At 46.1% G+C, this 15,298-nt stretch overlaps 2 protein-coding genes across 3 annotated transcripts in view; one reads left to right on the forward strand and one right to left on the reverse strand.

The window, feature by feature from the left end:
• Window positions 1–88: 88 nt before the first annotated feature.
• On the forward strand, window positions 89–11,950 carry FAM104A (family with sequence similarity 104 member A). The gene is made up of 3 exons (XM_033961473.1): window positions 89–371; window positions 7,801–7,894; window positions 11,319–11,950. Exons 1-3 carry the CDS (start codon window positions 355–357, stop codon window positions 11,538–11,540), a joined length of 333 nt encoding a protein of 110 aa, XP_033817364.1. The 5' UTR covers window positions 89–354; the 3' UTR covers window positions 11,541–11,950.
• Window positions 11,951–14,559: 2,609 nt separating this feature from the next.
• COG1 (component of oligomeric golgi complex 1) overlaps window positions 14,560–15,298 on the reverse strand; it is a 28,384-nt gene continuing 27,645 nt past the window's right edge. Inside the window, exon 14 of one of the 2 annotated variants that reach the window (XM_033960489.1) lies at window positions 14,560–14,802. In XM_033960489.1, the coding sequence (XP_033816380.1) occupies window positions 14,665–14,802 (138 nt within the window). In that variant the 3' untranslated portion in view covers window positions 14,560–14,664. The remainder of the gene's footprint in view (window positions 14,803–15,298) is intronic. The other variant, XM_033960490.1, reaches the window with a different exon arrangement.

The following is a 15,298-nucleotide window of genomic DNA, read 5'->3' on the forward strand; positions in this document are numbered from 1 at the left end:
GTCTCCGCGCCCCGCCCCCCTGCGTCGGCTCTCGCCTTCATTCCGGCGTCTGCTGCGGCCCCCGACGCGAGGTAGCGCGCGCTCGCTTTACTGTCCGCCTTCCGGAAGCGCAGCCGACGCCGCCGTCGGTCGGCCATCTTGGTGAGGGCGGCACGGTGACGCAGGGCGCGAGCGAGGTCCAACAGGCGCCGTTTGTCCACTGAAGCCGCCGGCGATGGTTCCCGGGGCGGCCTGAGGCGCTGACACAGTAGCATGAGCGGCGCGGAGCCGGGGCCGGGCAGCAGCCAGAGAGACGCGCGGCCCTGAGGAGACGGTGCGGCCCCCCCCCGGGCCCCCGGGACGCTCGGCGGATAGATGTTAGCGGACAGCAGGTGAGCTTTGCGGTGGGGGAGGGGGTTCGTTTCCTAGCAGGGGCGGAGCCTGGTGACATCATTCTGAATCCCCCGACCCTGTATGTCCGAGTTAGATTGTAAGCTCTTCAGAGCAGGGACCATCTATAAAGGTCAGCCCACCTCTTCGAGTGTTTTCGACTCTTAACTCCTCCCATCGTGGATTCTGCATCCCCAACCCTCTATGTCATGTCTGTCCAAATTAGATTGTAAGCTCTTCCGAGCAGGGACCGTCTATAAATATCAGTCCACCTCTTTAAGAGTGCTTTCGACTCCTAACCCTTCTCACCTTGGGTTCTTCATCCCCAACCCTATATGCCATGTCTGCCCAAGTTGAATTGTAAGCTCTTCTGAGCGGGGACCGTCTATTAAATGTCAAAACATACAGTGCTGTGTACACCTTTCAGCACTATAGAAGTGATAAGTAGTAGTAGTAGTCACTGTCGTGAAGCTTCTTCGGGGTGGGGTGGGGGCTGAGCATGATCCCTTGGGTTAGCACCCCCCAGACACGTGCTCACCTAGAAGCATGTAAGCCCCATGTCCCTCAGTTGCCAGGATTAGACGGTTTCTGCGATGCAGGAGCGCTTAGCTCAATTGACTACAATTTAAATCTTAACCCACACTGACTTGTAAAGCACCATATTTGTCTATCATCCCCTCTGTAGTCTCTGACCCTCTCTACTTCTTCACCTCTTCATCCCTTTCCATTTCCCTAAATGAACTGCATTTATTCATTCACCATTTTGTCCAGTTTTTCTGTCATAATTAGATTGTAAGCTCTTTTCTTGCATGCTTAATGTACAGCGCTGCAGGAGTCTCTTTTCTCCAACATTCTCTCCTTTCCATCGTGCTTCTCCTGCCCTCCTTCCATGCTTTTTTCTCCAACTGCTCCTGTCCCAATGTTGATTCTTCAACCCTCCCTCCAAACTCAGATGCTGCTTCCCTTCACAACTTCTCTCTCCATCTCCCTACTCCACCACCTACACTTCTCCCTCCGTATTCGTTGTGATAGGGGATTAACAGAAACACAAATACTGAAAAACCGCAAATAACTTTTTAATATGTTATTTGCTGTTTTCTATTAAAAACCATTGTGAATATGGTGAAACCGCGAATAACATGGTGGGAGACCTGGCCTGTTCCTGAAGGAGAGGCAAAACACGGTGAACAAAGTGCTGGGAATCAGCGATATTCTCTGTAAACGCTTGGAATCAGCGACTTCTCTATGCAAGCTGATGTAATTTGGGGGGAGGAGCCAGCAAGCTAAAAATCGTGAATAATCGAAACTGCAAATGCTGAAACCACAAATATGGAGGGAGAAGTGTACTTCCTCTCTGGTCACTGCAACTTTGAATCTTCGGGAAGCTGCCTCTCTGCAGCAACTTGCCTACGCGTGAACAGGAAGTCACTGCAGAGAGGTGGCTTCCGGGTCAGGCTGATGTCAGCAGGCTCCCCTAATTTCTGCTGCTGGCTGCCCAAAGATGCTAAATTGCAGCAGACGGGGAGGAAGTAGGTGGGAGAGTTAGGAAAGCTGGCTGAACCCGGATAGATGCCCCGATTTTAAAAATATCATCCAGACACCCGAACAGTCCTTCCTCTAAAAAGAGGACATGTCTAGGGTTACCACACACTCAGGAAAAACCCAGTTTTGACAGTTTCCTTTGTGCACACAAACATTTAGAGGAGTACTGTAAACCGCTTATATTTTAACCCTGGTTTTATATTTGCGGTATATCAAATAAATTGAACTTACTAGGTACCTTTCTTCCAACTTGCATACATGATAGCTAAAATCCAGTTTGGGAAGGGCAGTGTATGGGGCAGAACCTAATTTGGTATGCTACTGCTATTTTTATGCCTGGAGAGGAATGCAGCACTTTAGACTTAAACTCAGTTGGCAGTCCCTTCTCTGTAGAGCTTAAAACTTTTATAGTCAAGACAAGTAAGAGATTTTGGAATTGACATTTAGTACAGAAAATGCTTAAAACCAAGTTGGGAAATGGACAATAACATTTAAAAGCAATGGATGTTCAGACTGGATTTTGAATAAGGCCAGAAAGGGAGCATGACACAAAGCTCAGGAAGTCTTTTCCCATCTAGAGGAATGAATGCTGACTGGACAAGTGAATGTGGTTAATGGAATGGCAAGAACCCATGCTCAATGCTAGGAATTATTAAAAAGGGATGGTTAACAAGTCTAAGAATGTTATAATGCCTCTGTATCACTCCATAGTGCGACCTCACCTGGAGTATTGAGTTCAATTCTGGTCTCCTTATCTCAAGAAAGATATAGCAGCACTAGAAAAGATTCAAAGAAGAGCGACCAAGATGATAAAGGGGATGGGACTCCTCTCGTATGAGGAAAGAATGAAAAGGTTAGGGCTCTTCAACTTGGAAAGGAGACGGCTGAGGGAAGATATGATTGAAGTCTACAAAATCCTGAGTAGAATGGGTACAAGTGGATCGATTTTTCACTGTCAAAAATGACAAAGACTAGGGGACACTCGATGAAGTTACAGGGAAATACTTTTAAACCAATAGGACATTTTTTTTTTCACTCAGAGAATAGTTAAGCTCTAGAACGTGTTGCCAGAGGATGTGGTAAGAGCGGATAGCGTAGCTGGTTTTAAGAAAGGTTTGGACTAGTTCCTGGAGGAAAAGTCCATAGTCTGTTATTGAGAAAGACATGGGGGAAGCCACTGCTTGCTCTGGATCGGTAGCATGGAATGTTGCTACTCTTTGGGATTCTAGAGTCTTGTTACTCTCTGGGATTCGGGAATCTTGCTATTTATTCTTTGAGATTTTGTATGGAATGTTGCTACTCCTTGGGTTTTGGCCAGGTACTAGGGACCTGGATTGGCCACCATGAGAACGGGCTAATGGGCTTGTTGGATCTTTGGTCAGACCCAGTAAGGCTATTCTTTTGTTCAGATCCATTTCAGCTTTGTCATTCAGTGGTTGTCTGAAAGGGAGGACCAGCAAAAACAGAAGGGAGTGGGACTATATGCTTTCTTCATTAGAGCATGATGCCGGTTGTGTTGTTGTAGTGGGACAGAGAGCTCAGCTGTGTCAGTCCGAAGCTTGTGCTATTATGGTATGAATCTTCTTGAACTTCCTTTCAGAATGTATTTAGCACTGCAGTAGAAAACCAGGTCTGGGAAAGTCATAAGAGCCAGGTAGCTAAGCCCTAAAAAAATAAAAATGTTGGAGAAAGAAAGAAAAGGCAAAAACTTAGCAAAACTTTTTAAAAGTAACGATATTTAAAACATCGAAAAACTAACAACAAAAAAGAATAAGGAAAAATATTTTCTGGCTCCGAAAGTTTTCCCTGGTATCTACGGTGTCTTTTTATTAAGCTAGCACAGGGCTTACCATGGGGCACACTCAGTCGATGATTCGAGAACTGGTATACCCGGAGGATACCATGCAGGAAGATAGAGGGCCATACTCACCAGATCACAGGCAAGACAGATCGAAAGGAACACAAGAAGAAAGGTACAGGCCGCAAACTCAAGTGTATGTACATGAATGCAAGGAGCCTAAGGAATAAGTTGGGTGAATTAGAAGTAGAAGCTATGACACAAAAAGATAACGTGGACATCATCGGCATCACGGAAACATGGTGGACTGAGGAAAATGTCTGGGACACTGTGCTACCGGGATACAAACGATACCGCAGAGACAGAGTGGCTCAAAAAGGTGGAGGCATTGCCATATACGTCAAAGAGGGAATTGAATCTACTGGAGAGAACACGCCACAACCGACGGATAAGTTAGAGTCTCTATGGGTCAAAATTCCAGGAACAAATGGAGTGGAAATGAAAATCAGCATCTACTACTGACCCCCAGGGCAGTCCGAAGAAATTGATGGAGGAATGACGGATGAGATTAAGCGCAACTGCAAGGGAGGCAACGTAGTTATCATGGGTGACTTCCAACTATCCAGGGATAGACTGGAACCTAGGCACCTCCGGCTGCACTAGGGAGACCAAGTTGTAGGCGATTGCTTCCTGGAACAATTTGTCTAGGAAAATACAAGAGGAAATGCAATTCTGGACTTAATTCTAAATGGACTGCGAGGACCGGCACAAGGTGTAGAAGTAGAAGTGCCGCTGGGAAACAGCAATCACAACATGATCCGCTTCGACCTGGATGCAGGGGAGAAACATTGGTCCAGAATGACGGCCATGGCACTGAACTTCCGAAAAGGGAATTACAAAGGGATGAGACTCATGGTGGGGAAGAAGATTAAGAAGAGGATAAGCACTGTAAAAACGCTAGAGCAAGTTTGGTCCCTTTTTAAGGACACAGTCCCTGAGGCGCAAAATCTATATATACCGCATATCAACAAGGGATCCAAGAGGAAAAAGAACAAGGAACCGGCGTGGCTCACTGTAGAGGTGAAGGAAGCGATCAGAGACAAGAAAACTTTGTTTAAGGAATGGAAAAGGTTAAGAATGGATGAAAACTGGAATAAGCACAAACAACATCAACGCATGTGCCATAAGGTGGTAAAAGGGGCCAAAAGAGACTACGAGGAAAAAATAGCCAAGGAGGCGAAAACCTTAAAGCTGTTCTTTTAATATATTAAGGGGAAATGAACCACAAAGGAAGCGGTGGGACCATTGGATGACCATGGAATAAAGGGAGTGCTAAAGGAGGACAAAGCAATCGCCGACAAACTGAACACATTTTTGCATCTGTATTTACCGAAAAGGATATACACAGCATACCGGAACCCATCAGGCTATTATATGCTGGAAACGAAGATGGGAAACTGACAGGTTGACGGTCAGTCTAGAAGAGGTATGCAGGCAGATCGATAGGCTTAAGAGCGATAAATCCCCGGGACCAGATGGCATCCATCTGAGGGTCATCAAGGAACTGAAAGGGATTATAGCTGAACTGCTTCAACTAATAGCCAATCTGTCGATCAAATCGGGAAAGATTCTGGAAGACTGGAAGGTGGCAAATGTTATGCCTATCTTCAAAAAAGGTTCAAGGGAAGATCCGGGAAACTACAGACTGGTGAGTCTAACCTCGGTACCGGAAAAGATGGTAGAGGCGCTGATAAAGGACCGCATCATTGATCACCATGACGGACACGGTCTGATGAGGACCTGCCAGCATGGTTTCAGCAAAGGCAGATCTTGTTTGATGAACTTGCTGCACTTCTTCGAGGGAGTAAACAGTCAGATAGACAAGGGTGACCCGGTCGACATTGTATATCTGGATTTTCAGAAGATGTTCGACAAGGTTCCACATGAACGACTTCTTCGGAAAATTGCGAGCCATGGAATCGAGGGTGAAATACATGGATTAAAAACTGGCTGGAGCATAGGAAACAGAGAGGGGGGGGTAAATGGACAATACTCGTACTGGAAGAGCGTCACCAGTGGGGTGCCGCAGGACTCGGTGCTTGGACTGTGCTCTTCAACGTCTTTATAAATGATCTGGACATTGGTACGACGAGTGAGGTGATTAAATTTGCGGATGATACGAAGTTTTTCAGAGTAGTGAAGACACAGGGGGATTACGAAGATCTGCAACGTGACATAATCAAGCTCGAGAAATGGGCATCGACATGGCAAATGAGGTTCAACGTGAATAAGTGTAAAGTGATGCATGTCGATAACAAAATTCTCATGCACGAATCCTGTACGGGGCAGTACTTGGAGAGACCTCCCAGGAAAGAGACTTGGGAGTTCTGATCGAAAAGTCGTTGAAGCCGTCCGCGCAGGTGAGGCTGTTTATTTTTTTCTATAGTAAAGTTAGAACTCTTCAGCTAGGAAAAGAGACGGTTGAGGGGAGAAATGATTGAAGTCCACCGAATTCTGAGTGGTATAGAATGGATCCAGCCTGGTGGTCTGGTGCTCTCCCTGCTGATACCAGGCCCTTCTGATACACCCCAGCTGCCTCCCATGCTGATGCCAGAGTGTGTGGTGCAGTGCTTAGAGCTACAGCCTAGGCACCCTGTCCATTTCCTTTCTACCCCCCCCCCTTTTTTTTTCTCCCCCCTTTCTTATCTCTAATAATGTAACTTTTCCCCACTCCCCCCTTTCAACCATCACTTTCAAGTCCGTCTTGTCGATGTCTTTAATGTCCACCTCCCCTTCTTTCCATAGACATTTATTTTAACTACTACTTTTTTATCTCTATTTTAGTATTTTATTGTAAACCGGCTAGATACTTGTTGATGGTCGGTATATTAAAAATCAATAAACTTGAAACTGCTCCTTGTGACCCTGGGCAAGTCACTTAATCCCCATTGCCCCAGGTACATTAGATAGAGTGGTAGTCTGCCGGGACAGTTAGGGAATAATGATCGAGTACCTGAATAATTTGTAATCCGCATAGAATTGTAGGATATGCAAAATATAAATTAAGGTAAGTATACACCCGCACCCCCCCATACCTTCTACTGAAGACCAGCAGGAGAGATGCTCATTTCCTCCTGCTGGCAGGCCTTCCTCTTCAAAATGGCATGCCTTCCTCTTCCTGGTGCATCCTGGCCTTGATTGCGGCTCTACCGACAGGGGAAGCCCTGATCAGCTGGGGCTCAGAAGCCAGCAAGGGTAAGCTGGTAGGTACCACTCCTCCCTCTGCTGGCTCTCCGGAGCCGCCATCAGCTGGCAGAGGGGAGAGTGGCAGCTGCAGGCAGGCAAGAGGAGCTGTGCCTGGCGATTGTTCTTCTAACAGGTGCCAGGCACAGTTCCCCTTCTTTTACCAGCAATGCTCAGCAGGAATGGCATGAATATACAGTGGTACCTTGGTTTGTGAGCATAATTCGTTCCAGAAGCATGCTCGTAATCCAAAACGCTCATATATCAAAGCAAATTTCTCCAAAGGAAATAATGGAAACTTGGTCGATTCGTTCCACACCCCAAAAACTTTAATAGAAAATACAGTACTATCGTTTCGAACAGTCACTACACTGTGGGTGAATTGGGCGTGATGTTTTTAATACGTTCAGCCACACTCAGCGTGAGATGTGCATATGTGGTGCGCACTTGAACTGCATGGCATGTATTACATTCAGACGCGATCAGTGATACAACATGCATTTACTGTGCGTATTTGATGCGCCACACTTATGTGCTCGTACTACAAGACAACCTTCGTTTGTCGAGTTAGAATTTAAGAAAATGTTTTGCTCGTCTTGCAAAACGCTCGTTACTCATTATTCAAGGTTTGTAATTTGCTGTGGATCGTCAGTAAGAAACAAAAAATTATTTCTCCCACCATGGTATTTTTTTAACGTGCATCCTGTCTTTGGGCTTGAGCACCAGGAATTTTGATGACTTACTGAATGAAGTAAGGATGGAATTGGAATAAAACTTGTCTGTGCCAGTGTTAGGCTGTTGAGTGAAGACATTGCAACAAAATTGAACGGGTTGTTTCTCTCGTTTAGAAAAAGAAAGAGCTGTAACGATGAAGACAGTCATGTGCCTCAGTCTAAGCGCTGCAGCAGAAACCATGTGGTTCTCGACACTTGGGATACAGAGGTGAGACACAGAAATTGCAGTTCCACATTTGATAGGTTTTCAATCTCCCCATTCGTGCAAGTTCTGTTCTCATCTGCACAAGCCTCAAACACTTTAAATCCTAAGTAGGAACATTCTAGAGCTCAGATTGTGATGTCAAAATGCCTCATTCTACCAATGCCTAAGCTCCGTCCTCATCTGCACAAGCCTCAAACACTTTAAATCCTAAGTAGGAACATTCTAGAGCTCAGATTGTGATGTCATAATGCCTCATTCCACCAATGCCTAAGCTCCGTCCTCATCTGCACAAGCCTCAAACGCTTTAAAATCCTAAGTAGCAACATTCTAGAGCTCAGATTGTGATGTCATAATGCCTCATTCCACCAATGCCTAAGCTCCGTCCTCATCTGCACAAGCCTCAAACGCTTTAAAATCCTAAGTAGCAACATTCTAGAGCTCGGATTGTGATGTTAAAATGCCTCATTCCACCAATGCCTCAGCTCCGTCCTCACCTGCACAAGCCCCAACCACTTTGAAATCCTATGTAGCAACATTCTAGAGCTCAGATTGTAATGTCATAATGCCTCATTCCACCAATGCCTAAGCTCCGTCCTCATCCGCACAAGCCTCAAAAGCTTTAAAATCATAAATGTTTGAGGCTTGTGTGGTTAAGGCAGAGCTTACAGGAATGGGGCAGGGACAGTGAGAAATCTTGTGGGGATGGGAAAAATTTGTCCCCGTGTCATTTTCTATTCATGATATCCCAAAGTACATGAAAGTGTGGCTTAAGACAGGAAGGCAGAACAACAAAACCAGACATTGCCTTCCTGTACCCTTATTGCTCCTTGCTGAATAAGTAGCGTCTTGTTCATCTTGTATAAATCTTGCTTTTAACCATATTTCTTAGCACTGTAACATAGAAATAGACGGCAGATAAGGGCCAGGGCCCATCAAGTCTGCCCACTCCAGTGATCCTCCCTATCTATCTTTGCGGATAGATCCCACATGTCTATCCCATCTGGCCTTAAAATCCGCCACACTGGTGGCCTCAATAACCTGAAGTGGAAGACTATTCCAGCGATCAACCACCCTTTCAGTGAAGAAGAACTTCCTAGTGTCACTGTGCAGTTTCCCACCCCTGATTTTCCACGAATGCCCCCTTGTTGCCGCAGGACCCTTGAAGAAGAAAATGTCTTCTTCCACCTTGATGCGGCCCGTGAGATATTTGAATGTCTCGATCATATCTCCCCTCTCTCGACGCTCCTCGAGTGAGTAGAGCTGCAAATTCCCCAACTGCTCCTCGTACGGGAGCTCCCTGAGTCCCGAGACCATCCTGGTGGCCATTCTCTGGACCGATTCCAGTCTCAGTACATCCTTGCGGTAATGCGGCCTCCAGAATTGCACACAGTACTCCAGGTGCGGTCTCACCATGGATCTATACAGTGGCATAATGACTTCAGGTTTACGGCTGACGAAACTCCTGCGTATGCAACCTATGATTTGCCTTGCTTTGGATGAAGCTTGCTCCACTTGGTTTGCAGACTTCATGTCTTCCCTGACAATCACCCCCAAGTCTCTTTCTGCTTCAGTTTCGTCATTGCTGGTGGATTTCTGGGTAAAACATGAAGCCCTGACCCTGCAGCTATGCAGGGATATTTGGTTCCAGATGATCGGTTTTCTTTCCCTCATCAGTGCTACTTTCACATGCAAAACAAGATGAAATGGCATCATTCTGAGCCTTTTTTTAAATATAATTGTAGCAACAAATTCAAATTGCTTTTAAGATGCAAAAACCAATCACTATTTACAATATTTTAAAAGCTTGTTAAAGTATGTAGAATGTAAAATTTTCAAACACAGCACTACATTAGGAAAATCCTTTGCCATCTCCCTTTCCCTTAAAACATAGTGGTCCGGATTCTGCAAACAGCCGCACTACCGCTACCCGACTTACTCGCTTTAATTGCCTTGCATCGATACAATGATTGATCGTGCTGTTTAAAAGCAATTAAACTGTCATACAAAGAAAAAGGGCTCCTCCCACAAACGGCATTGGAGGTGCCTACTGGCACCTAAGGGTAAAATAACGCTGGAAGTACCCTTGGGCATTGGTAAGCGCCTCCATAGTTGCAGTTCTCATCACAGATGGGCACCGAAATGTAGGTCAGAGTTTTCAAGGTGCCTGTCTGTGACGCGACCACAATTCTATAACCGGTGCCATCAAGTGCTTGACACACAATCAGCGCTGTCTTTTATAAAATCCAGGCCAGTGTTTTAATATAGCTCATCTGAGAAGCCCATCCTAAATAAGTTAAGAATTCTAGAGAGAGAGAATGTGCCCAGGAGTTGGCTATGGATTGTCTAAAGGGAGAGGTTTGCTGGTTGATACACACTTATAATACTATAATAAAACCCTAAGCGCTCATGCGCACTTCAAACTTTGTGATCCCTGCATCCGTGATCCGTACCAGAACGAGCCTGTGGCGGTTTTCTGGCTTCTACTGCGCATGCGGAGTTTGAAATGGTGACCACAGATGCAAGGAGGAGGAAAACACGCCAGCGACTCCCCCCTCCCGCCGTCACTCACTCTAAGAGGACCACGCAACGGAAGCAGCCGTGGTTTGGGAGCAGGTATTGATGGACAGGGGGGAGCAGGGAAGAGGTGCTGCTGGACACTGGGAAGGTAAAAGGGCTGCTGCTGGACAGGGGGAGCAGTGAAGGGGTGCTGCTGGACAGTGGGGAGGTAAAAGGAAGGGAGAAGGGCTACTGCTGGACAGGGGGAGCAGGCAAGGGGTGTTGGTAGATAGCTGAGGAAAGAGAGACAGAAAGAAACAGACAGCAGCCAAGGAGAGAGAGAGACACACTTCTATTCTAGCACCCGTTAATGTAACGGGCTTAAAGACTAGTGCTTATAAGACTTTTGGGAGGACACCTTGGTATAGAGCAGTGTATCGCAAATTGTGTGCCTCCTGATGACACACTGGCGAGGAGGAGAGTTGTCCACGCTGGCTACAAGCTTACAGGACGTACCTCTCCTGTAGGAAGTCAGCCGTTGCAGATGACTCTCCTGGCCGGCGTCTCTTCTCCTCTCCCTGCACCTTCCACCAGTGAGTCGCGGCCAGATGGACGCACTTCTGGATGCCTTCCGGCTGGGGCACTGGATTTAGAAAAGTTTGCGAGACACTGATCTAGAGGGTTTATTTGGATGGCTGATAAAGTAATGAGTATGAAATAATAAGAGCTCATCTGGTTCCCCTGTATTTCCTGAAGGGAAAAGGGGGCTTGTGAGAGAGGTGCATGTATTTGGATTAGGTGTTCTACAGCGAACGTCCATGCTGCAGGCATGTGTTCCTCACGTTAAAATGACCAAGTTAGCGCAGCTTTTATTCTGCAATCTGTTGTCCAAATTGTAATTGCAGATTTCTCTCTCTTCTTTCTTGTGAAGTCCTCCGGCAGTGACAGCAGCAGCATCAACAGCCCCGACAGGGCAAGTGGTCCAGAAACCAGCTTAAACCAGATGCTAGCAATGTCCAGCCCTGAACTGCCTCAAGCTATCTCCTTCCTGGAGCAGTCTGCACTAAGCCAAGGTCCCTACGTCCACATCAACCAGATACTGAAGGAGGCGCATTTCTCCAGCTTACAGCACCGGAGCCGCCCCTCGCCTTGAGAAACCAGCAGTTCCTTGCCTTCTGTGAAGGGACAGCACTGTGTACATTGGATATTTCAGCTGAAAAATTGCACAAATCGCTGCCTGTTGGCTGTTCAGTCTACATTTGAAATACCAGCTTAACAGGCACTTGTTTACTCATGTTTTGCTGCACTATTAAATTTTCAGAGGGGCTTGTAAGCAATTTTGTAGAGCTTTTTTTTTTGTTTTTTTTCTCCTATGGGCTGCAAAGGGTACATCCAGATGGCAAGCTGGGGAGGCAAAGTTGTGATATGTAACTTCAAGTTAGACTGACTTTTCTCAGTTTTGTGTATACTCATTTTGAAAAGTCTTTTTTTTTTTTTTTTGTAAGTTTTGCTTTTTCATGTAAATAAACTAGTTGGCAGCACAAAGATTGATAGTAAAATGCAGAGCTTTGTCCTGTTGTCTTTAGTGACTAGAGATCTGCTTTAGAGTTGAGAAAATTTGGGGGACTGTGTTTTAATAGAGCCTTAATTTTTTTGTACAGAAAACACAATTTGAAGAGTGCATTTCCCAAGGCTGTGAAAATTAGTTGTAGTGTACTCTCAGCCACATTTAATTTTTCTATATTACAACTTAAGGTGGAATTGTGAAAGCCTTTCTTCTCCTTCCCCACCCCCCCCCCAGAGACAGCTTTATTTTTTAGTGGCAAATTTAGAAGTACAGTGCTCCCCCACGAATTCGTGGCCAGTGGATCGCAGTCCCGGTCATTCGCAGTATTTTCCGACTGCAAATGACTGGACAGGGGGGACAGGAGAGGGCAGCCGGAGTGCCGGCGAGTGAAGGAAATCACTTGCTGTATGCTCCGACCGCCTCTTCCTGTATTAAAGTCAGGCCTTGCCAATCAGGAGCTGCGTGTCAGTGCAGCTCCTGATTGATGATGCCTGACTTTAGTACAGGCAGAGGCGGTCAGAGCATACAGCGAGTGATTTCCTTCATTTGCCGGCACTCTGGCTGCCCTCTCCTGTCTCCCCTGCCTAAAAACTGTATTTGTGGTTTTTTGAAATTCACGGGGGTTCCTGCATGGAACCTCCACAAATTTCAGGGAATTACTGTAGTTGAAATCTGGTTCAAACCCCATGCTGCTCCTTGTGACCCTGGGCAAATCACTTAATCTTCCACTGCTCAAGGTACTTCAGATGGATTGTGAGCCCACCAGGACAGATGAAGAAAATGCTTGAAGTACCTAGTCCCAATCCCTTTCCACTAGTGCTGCCCGATTCACAATTCAAATCGATTCACCATGAAAAAAAATCAGCCTCCCGATTCGTTGAATGGCCCTCCCCCCTAAAGCAGGAGCGGCAGCGCTGCCTCTTGCTGGCCTGCCGCTCCTGCTTTAGAGGGCGAGTGAGGAGGGTCAGTCAGGAAGAGACTTCCCCGCTAGTGCTGGCTTCCCTGCAGCAACTTATCTTTCAGCAGCCTGCCCTGCAGAAGATCGCCACTGGCTCTACTGAACTTTGTAAGCTGCCATACGATGTCCGAGTCGTCTTCTCTGCCGTGGTCCTACCCCTTCTCTGACATCAGAGAAGGGGGCAGGACCGCGGCAGAGAGAAGACGATTGGGACGTCATGGCAGCTTACAAAGATCGGTAGAGCCAGCAGCGATCTACAGGGCAGGCTGCTGAATTTAGATAAGTTGAACACGCAGGCCTTCTGGGGGATGGGGGTGAAGCCTTCAGAGGTGGGGTGAAGATGTTCAGGGGAGGGGGCCCTGGTGTAGAAGTACACGGAGGGAGGGGGGGGTTCAAAGAGATGTACATATACCAGATTTTGGGGGGAAGGAGTAATGGGTCTAAAACCAGAGGAGAGGGCAAGAGGTGGTGGGGAAAGAGGGAGAGATGATGGATGAAAGGGTAATTAAGAAAAGGTGGATCTGTGGAGGGAGATAAAAAAAAGGAAAGATGCAGAAGGGGAGGACAGAGATGGTAGATGGATGGTTAGCATGGAGAAAGAAGGAGACCCTGGCAAGCAAGTTATCAGAAGACAACCAGAGCCTGGGATCAACAAGATTTGAATAATGACCAGACAACAAAAGGTAGAAAAACTAATTGTATTTTCTGTTTTGTGATTACAATGTCAGATTTGAAACGTGTATCCTGCCAGAGCTGGTGTTAAACCGCAAACGTGAGCTAGGATTTAACAGAGAGGAAAAGTCTTTTTTTGTTTACACCATGGTGCCAGTGTGGTTAGGAGAGGGCAAAGGGGGTGAAGAGACTATAAAATAAACCCACCAGGATGTTTTAAAAAAACAAACAAACACCCAAATGAGGAGGAAAATCAAATCGAATCAAAAAATCAATTCAATAGGCTGAACTGAATCAAAATTTTTTTTCCTGAATCAGGCAGCTCTACTTTCCACCAATAAGAGCCAACCTCATCCGTGATGTCACAATGGCTTCATTGTTCCATACTTGGCCCAGATAAAGAAAATGCTTGAACTATCTGTATGTAAACTGCTTTGAGCATGTTTGTATAATTACATAAAGGCAGTATATAGGTTCCTAATTTTTATGTTGTGTATTTTGTAAGTCCAGCTTGTCTAGTAAACCCCATTGAGCCAAATGAAATTCAAAGCAGCTGATTAGGCAGTTCAGTCAGTTACTGTAGTCCTTGGAGCTTTCTAGTGAGGGATTTTTAAGGTACTGTGACAAATTTGGCCTGGATATTCAATCTAGGCCTAACCTAGGCAATAGCATGGACTATACCCAGCTTCAGGAAGTTAAGCAAGTGTCAGCTGAACAGTGCACTGGTCCCTGGCATACCCCCGTAACTTTAAGTCTGCTCAGACTGATGCAGGAACCGCTCCTGAGGCGGGATAATCCCCTATTTTGTTTACAGTCAGCAGAATCCACTTGTCTCTCGGTATCTTATAATGCAGATGGAACCTGAGCAAGACAGTGGCAGGGAGCTGGCATTAACAGGTGCTTACTTCAAGCATCCAGTTTTGTTTATTCAGGATGTGCCTTAGAGGAAAGACAGACAGCAGCGCTTCTCAATAGCTCAGGTAGTGAACCTCAAAGCAAACAAACACAGGCCTGCCTATGTGTATTTTATTAACAGAAAAATACATATTTTACAACAGATTAACTACTTCATGTCCCGATTCACTTGGTCATACTGGAGAGCCAGCCCAGTTTAAAGAGTGATGGTGTTGAGGTGTCCTCTTCTTGGGCCAACTGTTTAAACAATGAACCGGGCTGGAAAGACTCCTCTTCTGCTCTTATGTTGGGGGTAGGAGGAACCTGTTAAAAAGAAGCAACTTTTACTGTGTAATCTTAGGTAAAGGCACCCACACCACCCTGCATCCTCAAGACCACCATGCAAACAACTAGTTCCCAAAAGCCAAGAGCTTTCCACATTGGTAAATTGCTTCCCTGAGGCACTAAAAACTCGATTTCTCCTAGGTTCTGCCTTCTCTCTATTCCTGTTTATTACTGCAGCTACTGTTAGATGCCAAACATCTTAGTACATACAGATCTCCTTTAGTTCAGTTTGTCAACGTGCAAAGCCTGGACTAAGCAGATTCACAGGGCAAAATGGAGGTAAGAACGCAGAATATTAAGTACACTCCTCCCTCTATATTCATGGGGGTTAGGAGCCTGTCCCACCCCTGCCTCCCAGATCTCTCCACACCTTATCTTCCTACGCTCCTGCCTCTCAGAGCCATAATAAAAAATAGCTGTCGTGAGACTGCAGGAACTCTTGGCAGCCATTTTTGATTGGAGCTCTGCACAGTGC

The sequence above is a fragment of the Geotrypetes seraphini genome, chromosome 10 (assembly GCF_902459505.1).
Source record: "Geotrypetes seraphini chromosome 10, aGeoSer1.1, whole genome shotgun sequence".
NCBI lineage: Eukaryota > Metazoa > Chordata > Amphibia > Gymnophiona > Dermophiidae > Geotrypetes > Geotrypetes seraphini.

Excerpts from the sequence above, each read along its gene's own strand:
- FAM104A (XM_033961473.1), top strand. Across the intron at positions 7,895-11,318 it reads TCGACACTTGGGATACAGAG|TCCTCCGGCAGTGACAGCAG; the intron begins GTGAGACACAGA and ends TTTCTTGTGAAG.